The sequence below is a fragment of the Nannobrachium achirus genome (assembly GCF_963921795.1).
Source record: "Nannobrachium achirus genome assembly, chromosome: 22".
Taxonomy (NCBI): Eukaryota; Metazoa; Chordata; class Actinopteri; order Myctophiformes; family Myctophidae; genus Nannobrachium; species Nannobrachium achirus.
The window spans coordinates 20,575,084-20,592,307 of NC_137829.1; the positions used below are offsets into that span (position 1 = coordinate 20,575,084).

General features: G+C 45.3%; 1 protein-coding gene across 1 annotated transcript in view; it reads right to left on the reverse strand.

Moving 5' to 3' along the window:
* Nucleotides 1-17,224, reverse strand: part of LOC308307281 (radixin) — a 55,344-nt gene that overhangs the window by 20,613 nt on the left and 17,507 nt on the right. Inside the window, exon 2 of the mRNA XM_080752464.1 lies at nucleotides 9,396-9,479. Within this exon, the coding sequence (XP_080608590.1) occupies nucleotides 9,396-9,479 (84 nt within the window). The remainder of the gene's footprint in view (nucleotides 1-9,395; nucleotides 9,480-17,224) is intronic.

Genomic DNA, 17,224 nt, shown 5'->3' on the forward strand with positions numbered 1-17,224 from the left:
ATCGGACATTATTTGACCTTTTGATGATATCAGTATCAGCAGTTACTGTACAGTATGTAGTCAACTATCGTTGTTGTAGTTTCCTTGAGTAAAGACTAAACTCCCTCCAAAGGAATACCTGTCTGTGTTTCTAAGATCCAAACTCAGGAAGTAGTTGCATTCAAACATTAGAGACACTATGTGTCTCACACACGCACGCATGCACACGCACACATACACACACACACACACACAGGTTCACGTGGCGGTCCGAGTGCAGACAGAGTACATCCACTAGTGTCCGACAGCTGGTTTGCTATGACGATGATGCATGGTCACAGACACGAGGAGTCAGAGACATGCAGATCTGCATGGTGAGTCAGGCAGGCTGACACCGTGCCAGCAGTCAGTGTGTGTGTGTGTGTGTGTGTGCGCGTGTGTGCGCGCGCGCACACGTGCGTGTGTGCAACTGTGCATGCGTGAAAATGTTTGGACATTTTTTTAATCATTTTGCTTTTTTTTTTTAAATGTTTCTCTTCTGCTCTTCTGGGGTCTCTGGCACTAGTTATTTTCAGATGGGGGGGAGGCGTGGCTAAATACATCAATTTGGGGGTCCTTGACAGGAAAAGGTTTGAGAAGCACTGGTGTGTGCACCGTATGTGCATGCATCCTTGCTGCTCTATATTTAGCCCAACATGCTTCTCCATCAATGGAGTGCCTTAATTGTCTCCATTCATTTGAGACCACTTAGAACTTACAGGATGAAATGGAGCCTGACAGTCAGTGACTATGTCATATCAGCACCCTGCAACTCATTCACTACTATTGTACGTGGTGGGATTTCCCCTTTAATGGGTGTTCTGGTGAGAGAGAGAGAGAGACTCGGTTTCCCAGCTAGACCTGACGTCAGGATCAGGTCAGCACATGGCCTTGGTGTTGTGTGTGTGTGTGTGTGTGTGTGTGTGTGTGTGTGTGTGTGTGTGTGTGTGTGTGTGTGTGTGTGTGTGTGTGTGTGTGTGTGTGTGTGTGTGTGTGTGTGTGTGTGTGTGTGTGTGTGTGTGTGTGTGTGTGTGTGTGTGTGACTTTATGGAGAGTGGCAAAGAATGAGAGAGGGAGAAATAAAAAGGCCAGGAGAGAAAGATAAACTGTGACGCACAGCGAGAAAGAGACAGAGTGCAGGGCCGTTGTGCACGTTGTGTGTGACTGAGGCAGTCATGCAGTCAGTAGAATGTGTTGGTCTGCATAATGAAGCTGCATGCAGAAATGCACCCCGTCACTTTCTATTGTAGTTCCCCGAGCTCCGCAGTGCAGCATAGGTCACCACAGGGTGTGTGTGTGTGTGTGTGTGTGTGTGTGTGTGTGTGTGTGTGTGTGTGTGTGTGTGTGTGTGTGTGTGTGTGTGTGTGTGTGTGTGTGTGTGTGTGTGTGTGTGTGTGTGTGTGTGTGTGTGTGTGTGTGTGTGTGTGTGTGTGTGTGTGTGTGTGTGTGTGTGTGTGTGTGTGTGTGTGTGTGTGTGAATGAAGGCCCTTTCCCACTGGGCATGATAACGATAAAAAAAATATGAAATGGCTCACGGCAGGGGTCTTCAACAGGGGGTCCGGGACCCCTAGGGGGTCCTCAGAGTTACTACAGGGGGTCCTCCAAATCTTTGTGTGATAGAAACCTGCTATTTTCGGTTGAGAGTTTTGGAGTATAGGGGGAAAAGAGCAGACCAAGTACAGAGTGAAAGGTCAAGTTTATTAAGTATTGATGGTTCAAGTGGTTAAATATATGAAAACACAAATTGACACGAATCCAAAGTACACTGATGATCGTGCTGTCAAACGAAATTTATGTGGAATTTATGAAAAGGTTATGGGAGTCCCTGCTTCATCTCTCTCTCAACTAAGGGGTCCTTGGCCTGAAAACGTTGAAGACCCCTGGCTTACGGGATTATAAGACTTAAAAAAAATATAGAATTATACTTTCACTTCTCAATGGCTGAAATAATTGAAATCATTATTGAACAAGAACCGGGACATGAACAAGAAGCAGGACACATTCAGCTATGGCCAACATGATTTCCCGTATCTATGTCATGTGGGTTTAGGAGACCTGTGTGAATGTATTAATTGAAATGGAGAAGAGGAGCAACTGCATGCGCCAACTTAGACCCTTTGTGAAGAAAAAACATGCAGTGAGTTACTTCCTACCTGGGCCTACTGGCAGCGTGCACAAGACGTTTGCGCGTACAGCGCCGAAAACATACACTGATCTCCACACACTAGTAATATGCTCCCAGGGGCGCCCTCCAGGTGCATATCTTTAACCCATTTAGATAGAGACATAAAGATAAAGTATAAAATAATTAAGGCCCCTCCACCTTGGTCCCTAGTAACTCAGTCTCACTTATCCCCCCCTTGTGACGCCCCTGGTCGTGGCACCCGCTTCGGACGTTATCATCGGAGTGTTAATGCACATGCACCGACAGATGTTGACTTGAATAGTTATCTGTACCTGAGTGGGAGGCGAACCCGGTCCATGGTGATAGTGGCCACCTTGCTCTATTTACTGAGCTACCTAGCGGCTGGCCAAACCCCCTTATTTTTCTTCTCGCAACGTGGATACTGGGGGACTAATATTCAGCTCATGCGACGTTCGCACTGCTCGACGCGGGGCTCATCGTCGCCTGAGACGGCGCGCCTCCATCGTGGATCCTGTGGCGTGAGCAGTAGCGTCGGGTGGCTGGGAAACCCAAGTAGTCGTTTCAAATCCACTAGGGGATTCCCTTTTTTATTTTATTTTTCTTTGACCACTAGAAGGTGCAATTGCATTACTTATGATGAAGCGCAGCGCTTCAGTCTGCAGAGCATGTCTGCAGAGCATTTGATAAACTCGTCTGATAAGCGCTTCAGTCGCTCATCGTCGCCTGAGAGGGCGTGCCCCCATCTTGGATCCTGTGGTATGAGCAGTAGCGTCGGGTGGCTGGGAAACCCAAGGTAGTCGTTTCAAATCCCACTAGGGATTCCCTTTTTTGTTTTTTGTTTCTTTGACTACTAGAAGGTGCAATTGCATTACTTAAGAAGCGCAGCACTTCAGTCTGCAGAGCATAGCCCTACTCGCCATCGGCTGATAAGAAGTGGGGGGTTCTTGAAATTCAAAAGTTTGAGATCAATGAAGAACCGATGTGTGAAACAAGACAGAGTCCGGCTTCATGTGGTCCATCCATTAGTGCGAACTGAGCGGCATATTATCTCCTTGTATGGGCCGTTCTGTCCATGACGTCAGTTATCTCCATATATATACGTACATGGATATCCGTGCTCATACAGTACACACAAACCCAGACGTAGGAGCGGTTGGAACCGCTCATTCTTTTAAGAAATGTCCTTAACTTACTGGCAGCGTGTACAAAGAGAATGTAACTGATCAGCCCAGGAGTTTGTGACAGACAGGGTGATTCTGTCATTATGTATTATTCTAAGGTACTACAGGCATTAAAAACGAATCTGTTTATATCCATTTAGATCTGTGTCACTCTAGATTTTAACCACTTTATTAACCATTATTGCTTTAACTATTACAAAATAGCAGATCTACAAGTTCACAGGGCGGCACCGAGTGCTGCAAGCTTGTAGATCTGCTATTTTTGAAAGATCGTGAAAATTTGTCTTTGAATGTTTTTCTTCTAAATCCTTCTTCTAAATCAGTGGTTTTCAAACCTTTCATGTCAAGGACGCCCCAAGATTACATTATTTGGCCGCGGACCCTCATCTCAAAATATGTTGTTCCAGGGACCCCCCAGAAGCAAATAGTTGAGTTACAAATGTTCGCTTTAAAAATATATATTCACTCTGTGCCGTGATGTGAGCTTGTATATATATCTGCTATTTTTCAATAGATAAGCATTAAATAATTCTAGGCCTAAATGGCTGACTGCCCTCCTAGATTCTGCAGCTTCCGATGCTTCTGTATCTTCTGGTGCCTCATATGAGGCTTTTGTTTTCTACCTGCATCATTTCGTACTTTACTTTTTTTCTGCACTTTGCAGGATTTGATTTGTAGCAAGGGCACTATGTGTTGCAGGAGAAAAACGCTTATGGAACATCTGAATTCCATTGACTCCCAAGCTTTGTTTTATAAAAAAAAAAAGTGTCACTGCAGGCCCACAAACCTTTACATCCTGCTCCGAAAGCAGCCCTTTCTAATAAAACTAGACCAGGTCAACCTGGTTGTGCCAGACCCCCTGTCTGTCATCATCATTTATGACATCATGCCTTTTGTAGGCATGTCATCATCATATATACCCTTTATATAGAAAACCCGGACAGACCGACATTTGCTTATGTAGGCCTACCCATTTCATGGGTCTGGCAAAAAGAAATGTTCAAAAAACATTATGCAAAAACAAGACATCATAATACGTGAAAACAATTATTAGAGAGGTTGCCCTTCTTGTCTAGCTTTCTCATCATCTGATGTAACCTTTTTCTCTAAGGGTTTTCCCATTGAAGTACTTGTCCGAGTTACTCATCGTCTGCTGTAACCCTTCGCCCAATCAGACCTCACGATTTCCCCTGTGTATGTATACCTTGATATTGTGATGTCACCCTTTTCCCCCCACTCTGATTAGCTCCCTATCAGAGTCAACGGCAACCCCTAACCCTAACCCTTCCAATTGCATCTTTCTAGTTAGTTATTTGGCCTGCTGGCAGACAGAGATTCGAGTAGTAAAAAGAAAAACATACAATGTTTTGTAGAAAAGAAAAAAACATAATATGTCACTACATTAAAAATAAAATCTTTACTGCTATGTCATACCAGCACTTTTCACATCCATGGCTTTGAATTGCACTTGTTTCCTTCCCTTTGTCTTTGGTTTAGTCTTTGAGAGACTTTGGTTTAGTCTTGGACTGAAACCTGGCAGTTTTGCGCTGCCACTCCTCCTCAAAAGACGGCGCTTCACTTTCGTCCATGTTCCTGAAGTCCTGGTTGAGTTCCTTTGCTCCGGTCTTCATGTTTTCCCTTTTCACCACAATGTGTCCCCTGTTCTGGATGTGGCGGCCGATGGACATCTTCTCCAGCCCCTGCTCCGTGTCCCTGAGCGCCTGCCGGGTCTCCTTGATCCCCCCGGGGGCGCGACGGGTCCGCGAGGACGCCTGGATCACCTTCGGAGGCCCGTCTCCGACCTTGGAATAGGACATCACTTCAGAGGTGCTGAACGAGTGGGCGTTGGAGTCGTCCGACGGATCGTCGAGGTTTGGGTCCCCCATCACGCTGTGCATGGTCCTCATGAAGCCGGTGGTCATGCCGAACGGATCCATCAGGTCCATGCCGTCCCTGTGTTCACCCTGCGGAACCACGGACGAGCTGGACTGTCCCGGCGCCACGCGCTCGCGCCCACGCTCCCTCCCACGCTCCCTCCCGTCCGACAAGCGCTCCCTCCCGTCAGTCAAGCGGGGCATGAAATGCTCGCCGACGAGCTCGGAGAAACTGCGCCTCATCTGGCGCATGGAATCGCTGATCTCGGAGAAAAAGGGGTCCTCGTCAAAGTCCTTGAGAAAGCTGTCGGACATTGTCACTGGATCTAGAGTTGCAAACAATGCAGAAGAGAATACTACGGTGGCTGTGTTGTGCTGGTTTAATGTGCTCCGGCTCTATTTATTACTAGTTATGACGTAGTATGATGTCACCAGCTCTTTAGTAAACTAGGAAGATTATGTGTGGTTGCCGTGACGCCAGTCAGATCACACTTGGAAATTCATTCCGTCTTACCACATTTGAATTTTCCTATTTCGACTCAATGGGTAAAATGTATTCACTAATGAAAAATCAAACCTCGGTTCGAAATTGGAGCGGTGAATCTGAGCAGCTATACCCTGTGTGTGTTGCTAAATGCCTAAACTGTAAACTGTAAACTGTGCCTGTGAGTGAGTGGTGAGTGTGCCTGGCCTGCACAAAACAGCGCCCCTCCTTTAACTAGTGTGTTGTGTGTGGCCACTCAAGGTATTGCCAGGCTACGGACACGGCCAGCCACCCAGCCAGCCAGCCACCCAGCCACCCAGCCACGGACATACCCACGGACATACCTGTCGATTGGGAGCGCTTTCACCGCTCCAAAAATGGAGCTCTCTGTGTCAGTCCTTGTCCCCTTTATGCCCAGATATGGAGATCCCTGTGATGCCAGGGGGAACAAATCCCTTTTATGCCCATATATGGAGATATGGAGATCCCTGTGAAGCCAGGGGAACAAATCCCTTTTATGCCCATATATGGAGATCCCTTATGTGTCCACATCCCTGATGTTCACATCGCTTGTCGCCCTGAGGCGTCTTACTAGTATAAATTAAACTATATAACGTATCTCTTAGCAATATGCACCCAGACGTGTCCCGATGAAGCCAGTGGATTTGACACATCACAATGCGATGTGTTTTGAGCTTGCAGACGGGCTATTTGTGTGTCCTTGGAATTGAAAGGTTTGGGACCCCCTAGTCTAGGGCAGTGGTTCTCAACCTGTGCCAAATTATTTTGGGGGTCCCCAGATGATTAGCTTAATGTGCAAAATTTCAACAACAAGCCAACATAAAGGGTGCGTTCGGAAACCCGCACCGGGTGTGTGCTCAGTGTAGTGAGTGCAGTGGGCGTGGTGTTGGAGAGTGCGTTCAGTGTGGCTTATTTACGAACGACCAGTTAAGAGTCAGCTGTGTGCTTTTTCACTCTGAACTCTGAAGGTAAACTTCCTTAAAAGCAGCAGTTGCTAACGTAACGTTGATACTGAAAGGAGATGTAATTCATAATATTGGCATACCTGCTGTTAGTTTACATGTTGATGCGTGTGAAACTATCAAGCCCAAACGACCAATAAAGCTGTAAATGCTGCATTTGCGGTCATTTCCTCCATTGTTCACAGCTGAGAAGCGCTCGAGACACGGCGATGAAAACCAACCAATCAAAACACCACACTGACGCACCACACCGCCTAACCCCATCTTCTGAGTAGGGTTGGTGAGTGCGTGCACTCAACACACCATAGTGCGCCGCGCACTGGATTTCCGAACGACAACGCACCAAGTGCACCGAATAAACGAACGACAACATGGCACACCAGTGCGTTGAGTGCGCATTTCCGAACGCGCCCAATGTTTAAGTGTATAGAGGGTATCTGCACATTTCTAAAGTGACAATTTAAGGACGTTTTAATACCTCTAAAATGACAAATTAAACATTGCCCAAATTGTAAAATATTAGAGGCTGAAAATAGCCGATCTACATGCTCACAACGCCTCGCAACAGAACCGTGTTATGCAAAATGTAATGCCTCAACTCTTAGTGCTCGTCAGGGTGTGGGGTTCCCCAGTTCAAATATGATTATTTTGAAAAGGTTAAGAACCACTGGGGGTCCCGACCCACAGGTTGAGATCCCTTGGTCTATGGCATTCATCAGCTCACATGTCGTCGCTGTTGGTGGGAACAAGCTCACATGTACAAAACCATTCCTTTTTTTATTTTAAAACAATTACGTTAGTAAAAAGCTCACAAGTTGAGCTTGTAGATCTGCTATTTTCCCTTACTTTTGTACAACACTCTTGTATGATAAAGTAGAATTTACGTAGAAACATAAAAAGTTCAAATATATCAGCATTAATGGGCTACTACACCATACAAACACCACAGGGGGGAGAGCCTAGTCCATCCCATTCTGACCTAAGAGCTTAGTTCACGGCGAGGAGATGACATCTCTGTGGCCAAAGCAAACGTTGATGAAAGAACAGTAAGGGAAATACACAATGCTTCCTCTGTGTCACAGCAGGGCCACAAACCTTCACATCCCACTCTGGAAGCAGTGCTGAAAGCAGGCCTTTCTCTACACACGAACACGCACGCACGCACGTACGCATGTGCGCGCACACACACACACACACACACACACACACACACACACACACACACACACACACACACACACACACACACACACACACTCCCACCTTTTATTTCCACTCTCTGTCTATCCATGCCTGGACAAAGCCTGCATTGTGTGTCTCTCAACATAACCAGTAACGGTACAGCCCTGGGCAAGCTGGGCCCAGCACCTACTGGTGTGCGCGCTCACCACTCACACACACACACGCACGCACGCACGCACGCACGCACGCACGCACACACACACACACTTCCAGTAATACTAAGTATTATTTGCGACCATAGGTCTCAGTTAACTATGAAAACTGTCACATCATGTCAGTTACGCCTCAACGTCTCAATGTCTATTTAGCCTCAATGTCTATAGCTGACCTATTACACCACATTGTTGTGTGTCCATGTCCCTTGCATGCCCATATATGGAGATCCCTGATGTCATCAATATTAAGCCCATACAGTAGCTTGGAATGCCCATATATGGACATATTGTGTGAGTCTCTTACATCTATGATGTCAGACGTCAGTCATATCCATATTTGGGAACATATTTTGTCCACATTTGTCCAACTTAAAAAACCGCAACTCGAATCACACATGCAAATGAATTCCGTCCTGTGCGAATTCCGTCCTGCGCAGCTTTTTGCCCTTAGGCGTCTTACTGTTAGTATAGTGGAATATGGAAGTACACTTGAAAGAGGTCATGTGTGTGTGTGTGTGTGTGTGTGTGTGTGTGTGTGTGTGTGTGTGTGTGTGTGTGTGTGTGTGTGTGCAGGGGCGGCCGCCAGGGGGGGCTAGCGGGGCACTTGCCCAGGGCGCCACTTTGCGGGGGCGCATGAAGAAGAAAAAGAAAAAAAAAAGTAGAGTGACGGCCCTGCAAACATAAGATCAACAGCCCACTCCTTGTCTGTTTAAACCAGACCGAATACAACAACACCCCCTGGTGGTAGTGATAGAGGCTGGCAGCTCCAGGCAACTACACTCCGCCCCCCCCCTCCCCCCCTGTGATGTCATATCCACGCGCCAGTATTGAAATTGAAAACAACATCTGTTAAAAAGAAAGCATGGAGTTCTTCACTACTATGGACATAGACTAGATATTATAATATAGCTGCTTGCCCTGAAACATCACATGGAGAGGATCATTTTGTTCCTGACTTTACACAGACCTCAGGCTATCAGCCAGGATATAGGAACTCTTGTCTCACTGTGCGTGACTGTGAAAGAACCATTTCTCCTGACCAGCCCAAGGTAAGACTAAAACAGTCAGATCATGCTTTTATAAACCCTATTATATTAAGCCCAAAATGGTTCTGCCGCCGTGTAGAACCGAACCGCTTTTAACTTAAAAAAATGCATAATTTGCCCGCAAATACCCGATTTTTCCGGACGCGCTTTGCGCGGCCATAGGGCGGCGCTATACTACCTCGCCTAGGGTAATAGGTACCAACCGCCACTGTGTCTGTGTGTGTGTGTGTGTGTGTGTGTGTGTGCGTGTGCGTGTATGCACGTACCTGGTCAAAGAGCTGTTTGCCTGTGGTGTTGGGCTGTATGGCAAACTCCAGCTCTGCGTCCATGGTGGTGACGCGGACATTGATCTGCAAAGAAACACAAATGAAACAGTTCATTCATCTATTAAATAAATAATACTTTCATACCATTTCATACCTCGTGTGTAACAAAGTCATTGTGTTGTTTTTTTATTGACGGGGGGGGGGGGGGGGGTAGACACAGCCAATCAACATTCATCCTGTCCGTTCATGTTTTGCAGTGCACACCGCAGAGGAATAATTTCAGTCTTATATGCAACTGCCTTCCTACTCCCTCATACGATACTGAAAATAGCCGATCTACAAGCTCACAAAGCGTCGCATTGTGACATTTTGTGGGCGTGCAGATCGCCTATTCTCATCAGTCCAGCTAGCCAGGGTACAAATCTGCATGTACAGTATGTCATCCCCATCACTCCCGCCTTTCCTGTCTCTCTCTCACTGTCTCAATCAAAAATAAAGTGGAAATGCTAAAATGAAATACTTGTCTCTGATTCCATTGGTGTTGGGCTTTTATCGAGTCCACTATTGAGTGTTTTCTATTTTATGAACAGAACTGGTATCTTTTTTTATTGGCCAGTTGTTGTGACTGTGAGTTTGTGGCTGATCACGATCTATGAAGATGACAATTGACAAAACAAGTAAAAAATATTATCATTAAATATCATTAAAACAACCTTTTATTAATGTGCAATGGCTATATTATGAATAGTACTCTAATAATCTCTTGATCGCCTCTTTTCTTGATTGTTTAAACATGCCGCCATGGGCCGATATGCTCGAGCTCCATCCCTACAAGGCACACATATACAGTAGGTGACTAGTGGCCCGTGGATACGCGTGCTCCTACTACCGTGCGTGCAAAGGTTAAATTTGTGAAAAGTAAAAAATCTGCTTTGTCACTCCCTGCACATGTGTCATTTTAGACTGATTGACTAACCCACTGAGGAGAAGAATGCATGGGAACGGATGATATAATAATAATAATTATAATAAAAGCCATCCGTCTGGGCTATGAGACTGCACCCGCACCGCATCTGTGACAAGTCTACAGATCCCATAGCCCATGCACCATAGATAGGCCACTAATTGGCCACATAGCCACTGTGCAGTGTGCATAGCCAATGTAACCAAATGGACCTTTTTGGGTGACATGTGTTTGTGATACAATATAATAGTATAATAATATGTGATACAATATAATAATAATGTAATAACTTAAGCCATATGCTGGTTTGGTTTCGATGGTGCTTACAGTACTTTACAGTGACAGTAGGCTGCTTCTCTTATCTGCCTCTGACTCACTATCGGGCCTCTCAGCTGGCTGTACGTCTCACACAGACCCACAGCACTCTGCTGTGACAGACTGAACAGCTGGAATGAACCCGTTGACACACACACACACACACACACACACACACACACACACACACACACACACACACACACACACACACAGATAAACAGAGAGAGAGACACACAGAGAGAGACAGACAAACTGAGACTAAGAGAGGACGCAAAATGGGACAGGGACAAGACAAGCTCCCAGAGAGACAGATTGAACAAGAACACGTGAAAGAAACACAGAAGGCTCCATTTATAAACTATATTGAGTTACGTTAACATTTGACATTTCACAATAACGAGCGTGAATCATATTTTCTCTGACTGTAACCCAGCATGTCTCATTGGAGCCGAGCCGTCTCCTTATTGGTAGGACAGTCCGTGCCTGCCAGCTCCTGTGTGTGTGTGTGTGTGTGTGTGTGTGTGTGTGTGTGTGTGTGTGTGTGTGTGTGTGTGTGTGTGTGTGTGTGTGTGTGTGTGTGTGTGTGTGTGTGTGTGTGTGTGTGTGTGTGTGTGTGTGTGTGTGTGTGTGTGTGTGTGTGTGTGTGTGTGTGTGTGTGTGTGTGTGTGTGTGTGTGTGTGTGTGTGTGTGTGTGTGGTCTTCCTATCAGCATTCTATAAATACTCTTCACACATATATGATCACATCCTCTTGAGTTCACTACATATCCCCCACCACATGTCAAGCATGCACCGTGTGTGTCCCCTTAAAAGGATGCAGGTCTCTACACAGTAATATCCTCATGTGTTGATATAACTCTGAGAGCACTATGCGCAGTAAACCTTTTGCAGTAAACTAACATTTGCAACAGAAATAAACATGAAAAAGTGAAAGGCACACTCTTTTCAACCCGAGTGTGCAATACTGTGAAGAACGAAGATAGCAGAAGTGGTTCTGGTGTTCCACAAACCACCAGACGCTGTTACTTTTTAAGGACCCGCAAAAACAAAATACCCTGACTTGAAAAATAGCCGATCTACTCTGCACATCACAGTGATTTGAGTGCTGAGGATGACAAACCGCCACTCTTACCGATCCAATGAGGGAATTGATGATGTGTTTAAAGCTTTTCAATAAAAACAAAAAACAACAAAAACAGGGAGGGACTCAAACACAGAAATAAGTAGTGACTAGTGGTCTGGATTGTAGATGGAACACTTCATTACAGCCTCCTGGGTCCAGGATGTACCAGAAGCAAACATTTCAGTCCTCACAGGGACTGTCAAGAGCATGGTTTGTGGAACACCAGAACCACTTATGCTATAACTTCATTCTTCAAAGTATTATACTCAGTTGAGAGTGCATCTTCTTAAATTCATCGCTATGAGCTTGTATCTGCTAATTATAACAACCACAGAAAAATGCAGCAATATGATGAGGCTGAAAAGAGCTAGGGTTGATTGCAACTTGCAGCACAGACTTGTTATCGAAAGTCGAACTGCACGGCAAAATCCTGAGTGATACTTGAACTCTTAGGGGGCTGTATTTTGATTGTCTTAAGTACCACCTCATATGCCTTAACTTAAAGGCCTGTCCATACTGTCTCCGACTACCGAACTTTTCGTTGGAGAGTTCCAACTTTCCGACGTGCAGCTTTCCAAACTCTAATTCGGGGTAATGCTTTTCAGAAGATGCGAGTGACATCATTTTGTACCGTCAGTTGAACCGGACCTTTCCAACGAAAAGTTTGGTGGTCGGAAACAGTATGGATAGGCCTTTAAGTTAAGGCATAAGAGCTGGTACTTAAGACCCCTCAGGGTTCAACTAGATTATCTGTAAGAAAGACAGACGAGGCCGGGGGAGACAATAAACAAAGAGACTGAGAGGAAGGGAAAGTAAGACAAGAGAGGCGAGGAGAGGAGAGGAGAGGAGAGACCACGAGAAAGACTGAACAAGGGAAAAACTGCAGCACCAGAAGAAGCCTCCGGACCTTCAATGTGAGAAAAGACAATAACGATCACCACACAAAGATCAGGTGACAAGCCCTTCGCCCTCAGCGAGACACGAGAAAGAGAGCAGAATGAGTCATTTCTCTCTTTCTCTCTTTTTCTGACAAATGACTGTGATTTAGATGTTTCCTCCTAGTGCTTCTCTCCTCTTAGCAGGGGTGTCGCACCACATTCTGGGCCCTGGGTACAAGGATTCACTGCGGGCCCCCATGAATGTTTTCATAGGGGGAGGGGGTTGAACCCATTTAGACTGGGTACGCATTATTTTGTGCTTTAACTATTGAAAAATACCAGATATGCTGCAAGCTTGTAGATCTGCTATTTTTTTTAAATCGTGAAAATGTCTTTGAATATTTCAAATCCTTCTAAGGTTTTTTGAAAAACCTATGTTTCTATGTCAGTGGTGCTCAAACCTTTTCATGTGATGGACCTTAAAAAAGAAATACATTCAAAGATTTGCACACATTTTCAAGACTTTAAAAAAATTGCAGGTCTACAAGCTCACAGCGTGGCACTTGGTGCCGCGCTGTGAGCTCACAGCGTGGCATGGTGCTCACAGCGTGGCACTTGGTGCCGCGCTGTGAGCTTGTACTGTATATCTGCTATTTTTCAATAGCTAACATATAAAATAATGTAGGCCCACTGAGAGTCCCACTTTTCCTCCCCTTGTGACGCCCCTGCCTCTTAGGCTGGGAAAGGTGCATCAGCTGTGTCTCTGTTCTCTCACCCCTAGGGGTCTACATGCTATCTGTGTCCGCAGGACCCGAGTGCTTTTACACCGCAAATAGACACTGCTGTTCCTTTGATGGAGAGATGAGAGAGTGGATGGATGGATGTTTAAAACCATGTCGTTGTTGTTGTTGTGTGGAAACCTTGTATGTCCCACACAGTACGTTTTTTATTTATAATTTTAAAAACGATTTAAACGAGTGAAAACAGCCGATCTACAAGCACACAACGCCTCGCACCGCGAGGCATTGTGTGCTTGTAGATCTGCTGTTTTCACTACTTTTCACTGACGGCCTTGTATGATGAGGCAGGGCTTTCCATATAAATATGAAACTTGGAGATACAAGGTTTCTGCCCAACAGTGACGATATACTTTGACCGACTGATGAATTAATTAGTTATTGACTGAACCGAATGGATTCACACTTTTACTTTGCCGCATCATTTTGAATTATTCACACTATAAAAGTATACTGTACACTACAGTATGTTGCACTGGGTAGAGAGCAGAGCAGAGGAGCAGTGCATTGCAGAAGTGAGTGTGTGTGTGTGTGTGTGTGTGTGTGTGTGTGTGTGTGTGTGTGTGTGTGGGGGGGGGGGGGGGGGGGGGGTAGCTGCTAACTAAAAGTTAATGCTCCTTGAACAGGCAGTCTGTGATCTGGTTCTGCAGTCTCAACAGAAAGCAGTGCAGTGTAGTGAAATACTGATGCAGCAGAGAGGACTAGGGATGGAGCTGGAAACAAGGGCCCGCTACAGATTTGATAAGAATTGTATTGAGTAGCCGGTATCAATAAGCTTTGGGCTTATCAAACTTGTTATCGAGCATAGCGGCCCATGACGTTGCGACCGAAGGTCGCATATACTCTGAAGAATCGTGTCGCTTGAGTGTCCTTCCTTCCTTCCTTCCTTCCTTCCGTATCCTCGTGACCGTCCTTCCGTATCCTCTGTGATGTCAGTGTGATGTCAGCGAGTTGTGACATCACTTCCTGTACAGGGCGGCTACACGAAATGTGGATAACACTATATATGGAGATAGTCCAGTCCATCATGTCATATGGGACTACCGTCATAGAAAGTAGCCATTGTTAGGCCGGAGTCATTGGCTGTCTAAACATGGAGATGTGGATAACACTATATATGGAGATAGTCTAGTCCAATATGTCATATGGAACTACCGTCATAGACACAGCCATTGACTCCGGCCTAACAATGGCTACTGTCTATGACGGTAGTCCCATTATGACATGATGGACTGGACTATCTCCATATATAGTGTTCTCCACATTTCCATGTTTAGGCCCCATCGCTCACACCCTCGGTGGGGTTGGCGATAGGGCCTTTCTGTGTGGAGTTTGCATGTTCTCCCCGTGTTTCCTAGGGTTGATACCCTCACAAAAACATGAACAAACTCCCCCCAGAATGATAACAACTAGAATCGTCAGAGAAACACTGTGGTTGGCCAGATAGTCAAGAATTGGTCGCATGTCACCCTGAGGTGTCTTACTAGTATATAGCCATTTAACACTTATTGCACACTCTAATGAATGATGGTTGTAATGAAATTATATGATATTTGTTACTTTTGTCAATTGTCATCTTTACAGACAAACTCACAGTAACAACAACTGAATTGTAGCTATTCAAAAAACAAGCTTTTCTCCCGGGACTATTTTCAAATCGACCAACTGCAATAAAATGCAACAATAACATAACGTGACGTATGTCTCACAGAGTTGGGTCACCTACTGTATCTCAAGCAAGTTTCAAGTCCAATTAATGGAAACCAATGATGGCTTCCAATTGACATATTTAAAATGTTTATTCTCAGATCATACTTGAAATTAAAAGGTTTGACAACCACTGCAATTATTTCCAGTAGCTATGTGACCTGGCACACCTGTTTTTGTCATTATAGGTGAACATTTCCCAAAATCACAAGTTGCAGCACTGCAACACATTGTTCAGCTATTCAACGCTACCTATTCGTCATAATGACAAAGTTTATAGAGCCAACAAGGTCCTGACCTGATTTTCAGTACATTGTTCGTTGTCCGTACTGTAAGCGTGTGTGCACGGCACGTGTGCGACACGCGACGCGTGCATCCACTTCCTGTCCCATCATTTAATGTGTAACACATTAGCTGCTGCGCTGGTGTCCTGTGCTACATTATGCAACACACACACACACACACGCACGCACGCACGCACGCACGCACGCACACACGCGCACACGCGCACACGCGCACGCACACACACAGGAGTCCTCATATAACCTCTGAGGATAAACAGTAACAACCTCAGTGTTCATTTAACTTTGAGAGTGTAAGATACCAAATAGAGTAGACCAGTGATTCTCAAACAGTTTTGGCTTCATTGATTGATTGATTGATTGATTGAAGACTTTATTAGAAGTTTGCATAGGAAAAGGTACAGTTTCATGACTGTACAGTTCACTGGTACAAGGTCTACTAAAAGGAGATCCATGAAAAGACTAAGCTTATTTCCACAGGAAACCATTTAAGTATCTCATATAACATTGAATGACAGACGAATAGAACACAGTACTATGCAGTAGATATGTAAAGAAAAGAAATAATGAGAGAACAAAAAAAGAGTCTAAAACAGTAAGTAAGTAAGTAGTGTATGTAAGAAGGGGCATTTCTGGATCAAACCTCATATCTCCATAGTTTAGATGTCGTATTTTGCCATACTACAGTGTCATACAAAAGTAGCAAAAATAGCAGATCTACAAGCTCAAAACGCAACACATTTTGAAATTGTAGATCTGCTATTTTTGCTACTTTTGAATTTGAATCCTGAAAAGTAGCCATTTTGGACACAAGGTTTGCACCTGATGCTAAGAATGAACGATAACCCACCCTTTGAAGAATATTATAAGAGTGAAAGACTTGAAATTAGAGCATCCTGAGCACATTTACTTTAAACTGTGGACATTTTTTCCACTTTCTCTCACGTGCCCCCTGTAGTACCTCTGGGTACCCCTAGGGGTACCCCCATTTGAGAACCACTGAAATAGACTGTAAAGGCCATTTCAGACGGGGGACTATTGGCGTTCTCGCTTGGATCAGGGGGGATCGCTGTTCTCCTCCAGCACGTAGCGCAGAAGAAAAAAAACCTACAGCAGTTTCTTAAGGAAGATTAGTGTTCGATCAATGCAATGTCCCATGACAGTGTGTGTGTGTGTGTGTGTGTGTGTTTGTGTCTGTCTGTGTGTGTGTGTGTGGGGGGGGGGGGGGGGGGGGGGTTGGTGAGATCAATCTCTTCATAAACAGGGTTGCTCAACCTTTGTTCCTTTTGAGCAAAACATTGACCTGTAGCCTCCGGTTGATTTACAAACCAAGGAGAAGACGGGGAGACACAGGCTATGTATGTGTGTACAGTATGTGTGTGGGGGGTGTAGGCTGTAGAAAAGAGAGAGAAAGCAGGAGGAGACAAAGGCAAGGATGACGATAAGAGATACAGGAGGCTGAAGGCAGAGTGACTGCTGGGGGCTCCAACAAAACCCCCCAGCGGAGGGGAGACAGACAGATCTACTGACCCAGAAGATGTATAGATCAAGTACACATGGACACACACACACACACACACACACACACACACACACACACACACACACACACTCACTCACTCACTCACTCACTCACTCACTCACTCACTCACTCACTCACTCACTCACTCACTCACTCACTCACTCACTCACTCACTCACTCACACACACACACACACACACACACAAATGACATACGGTA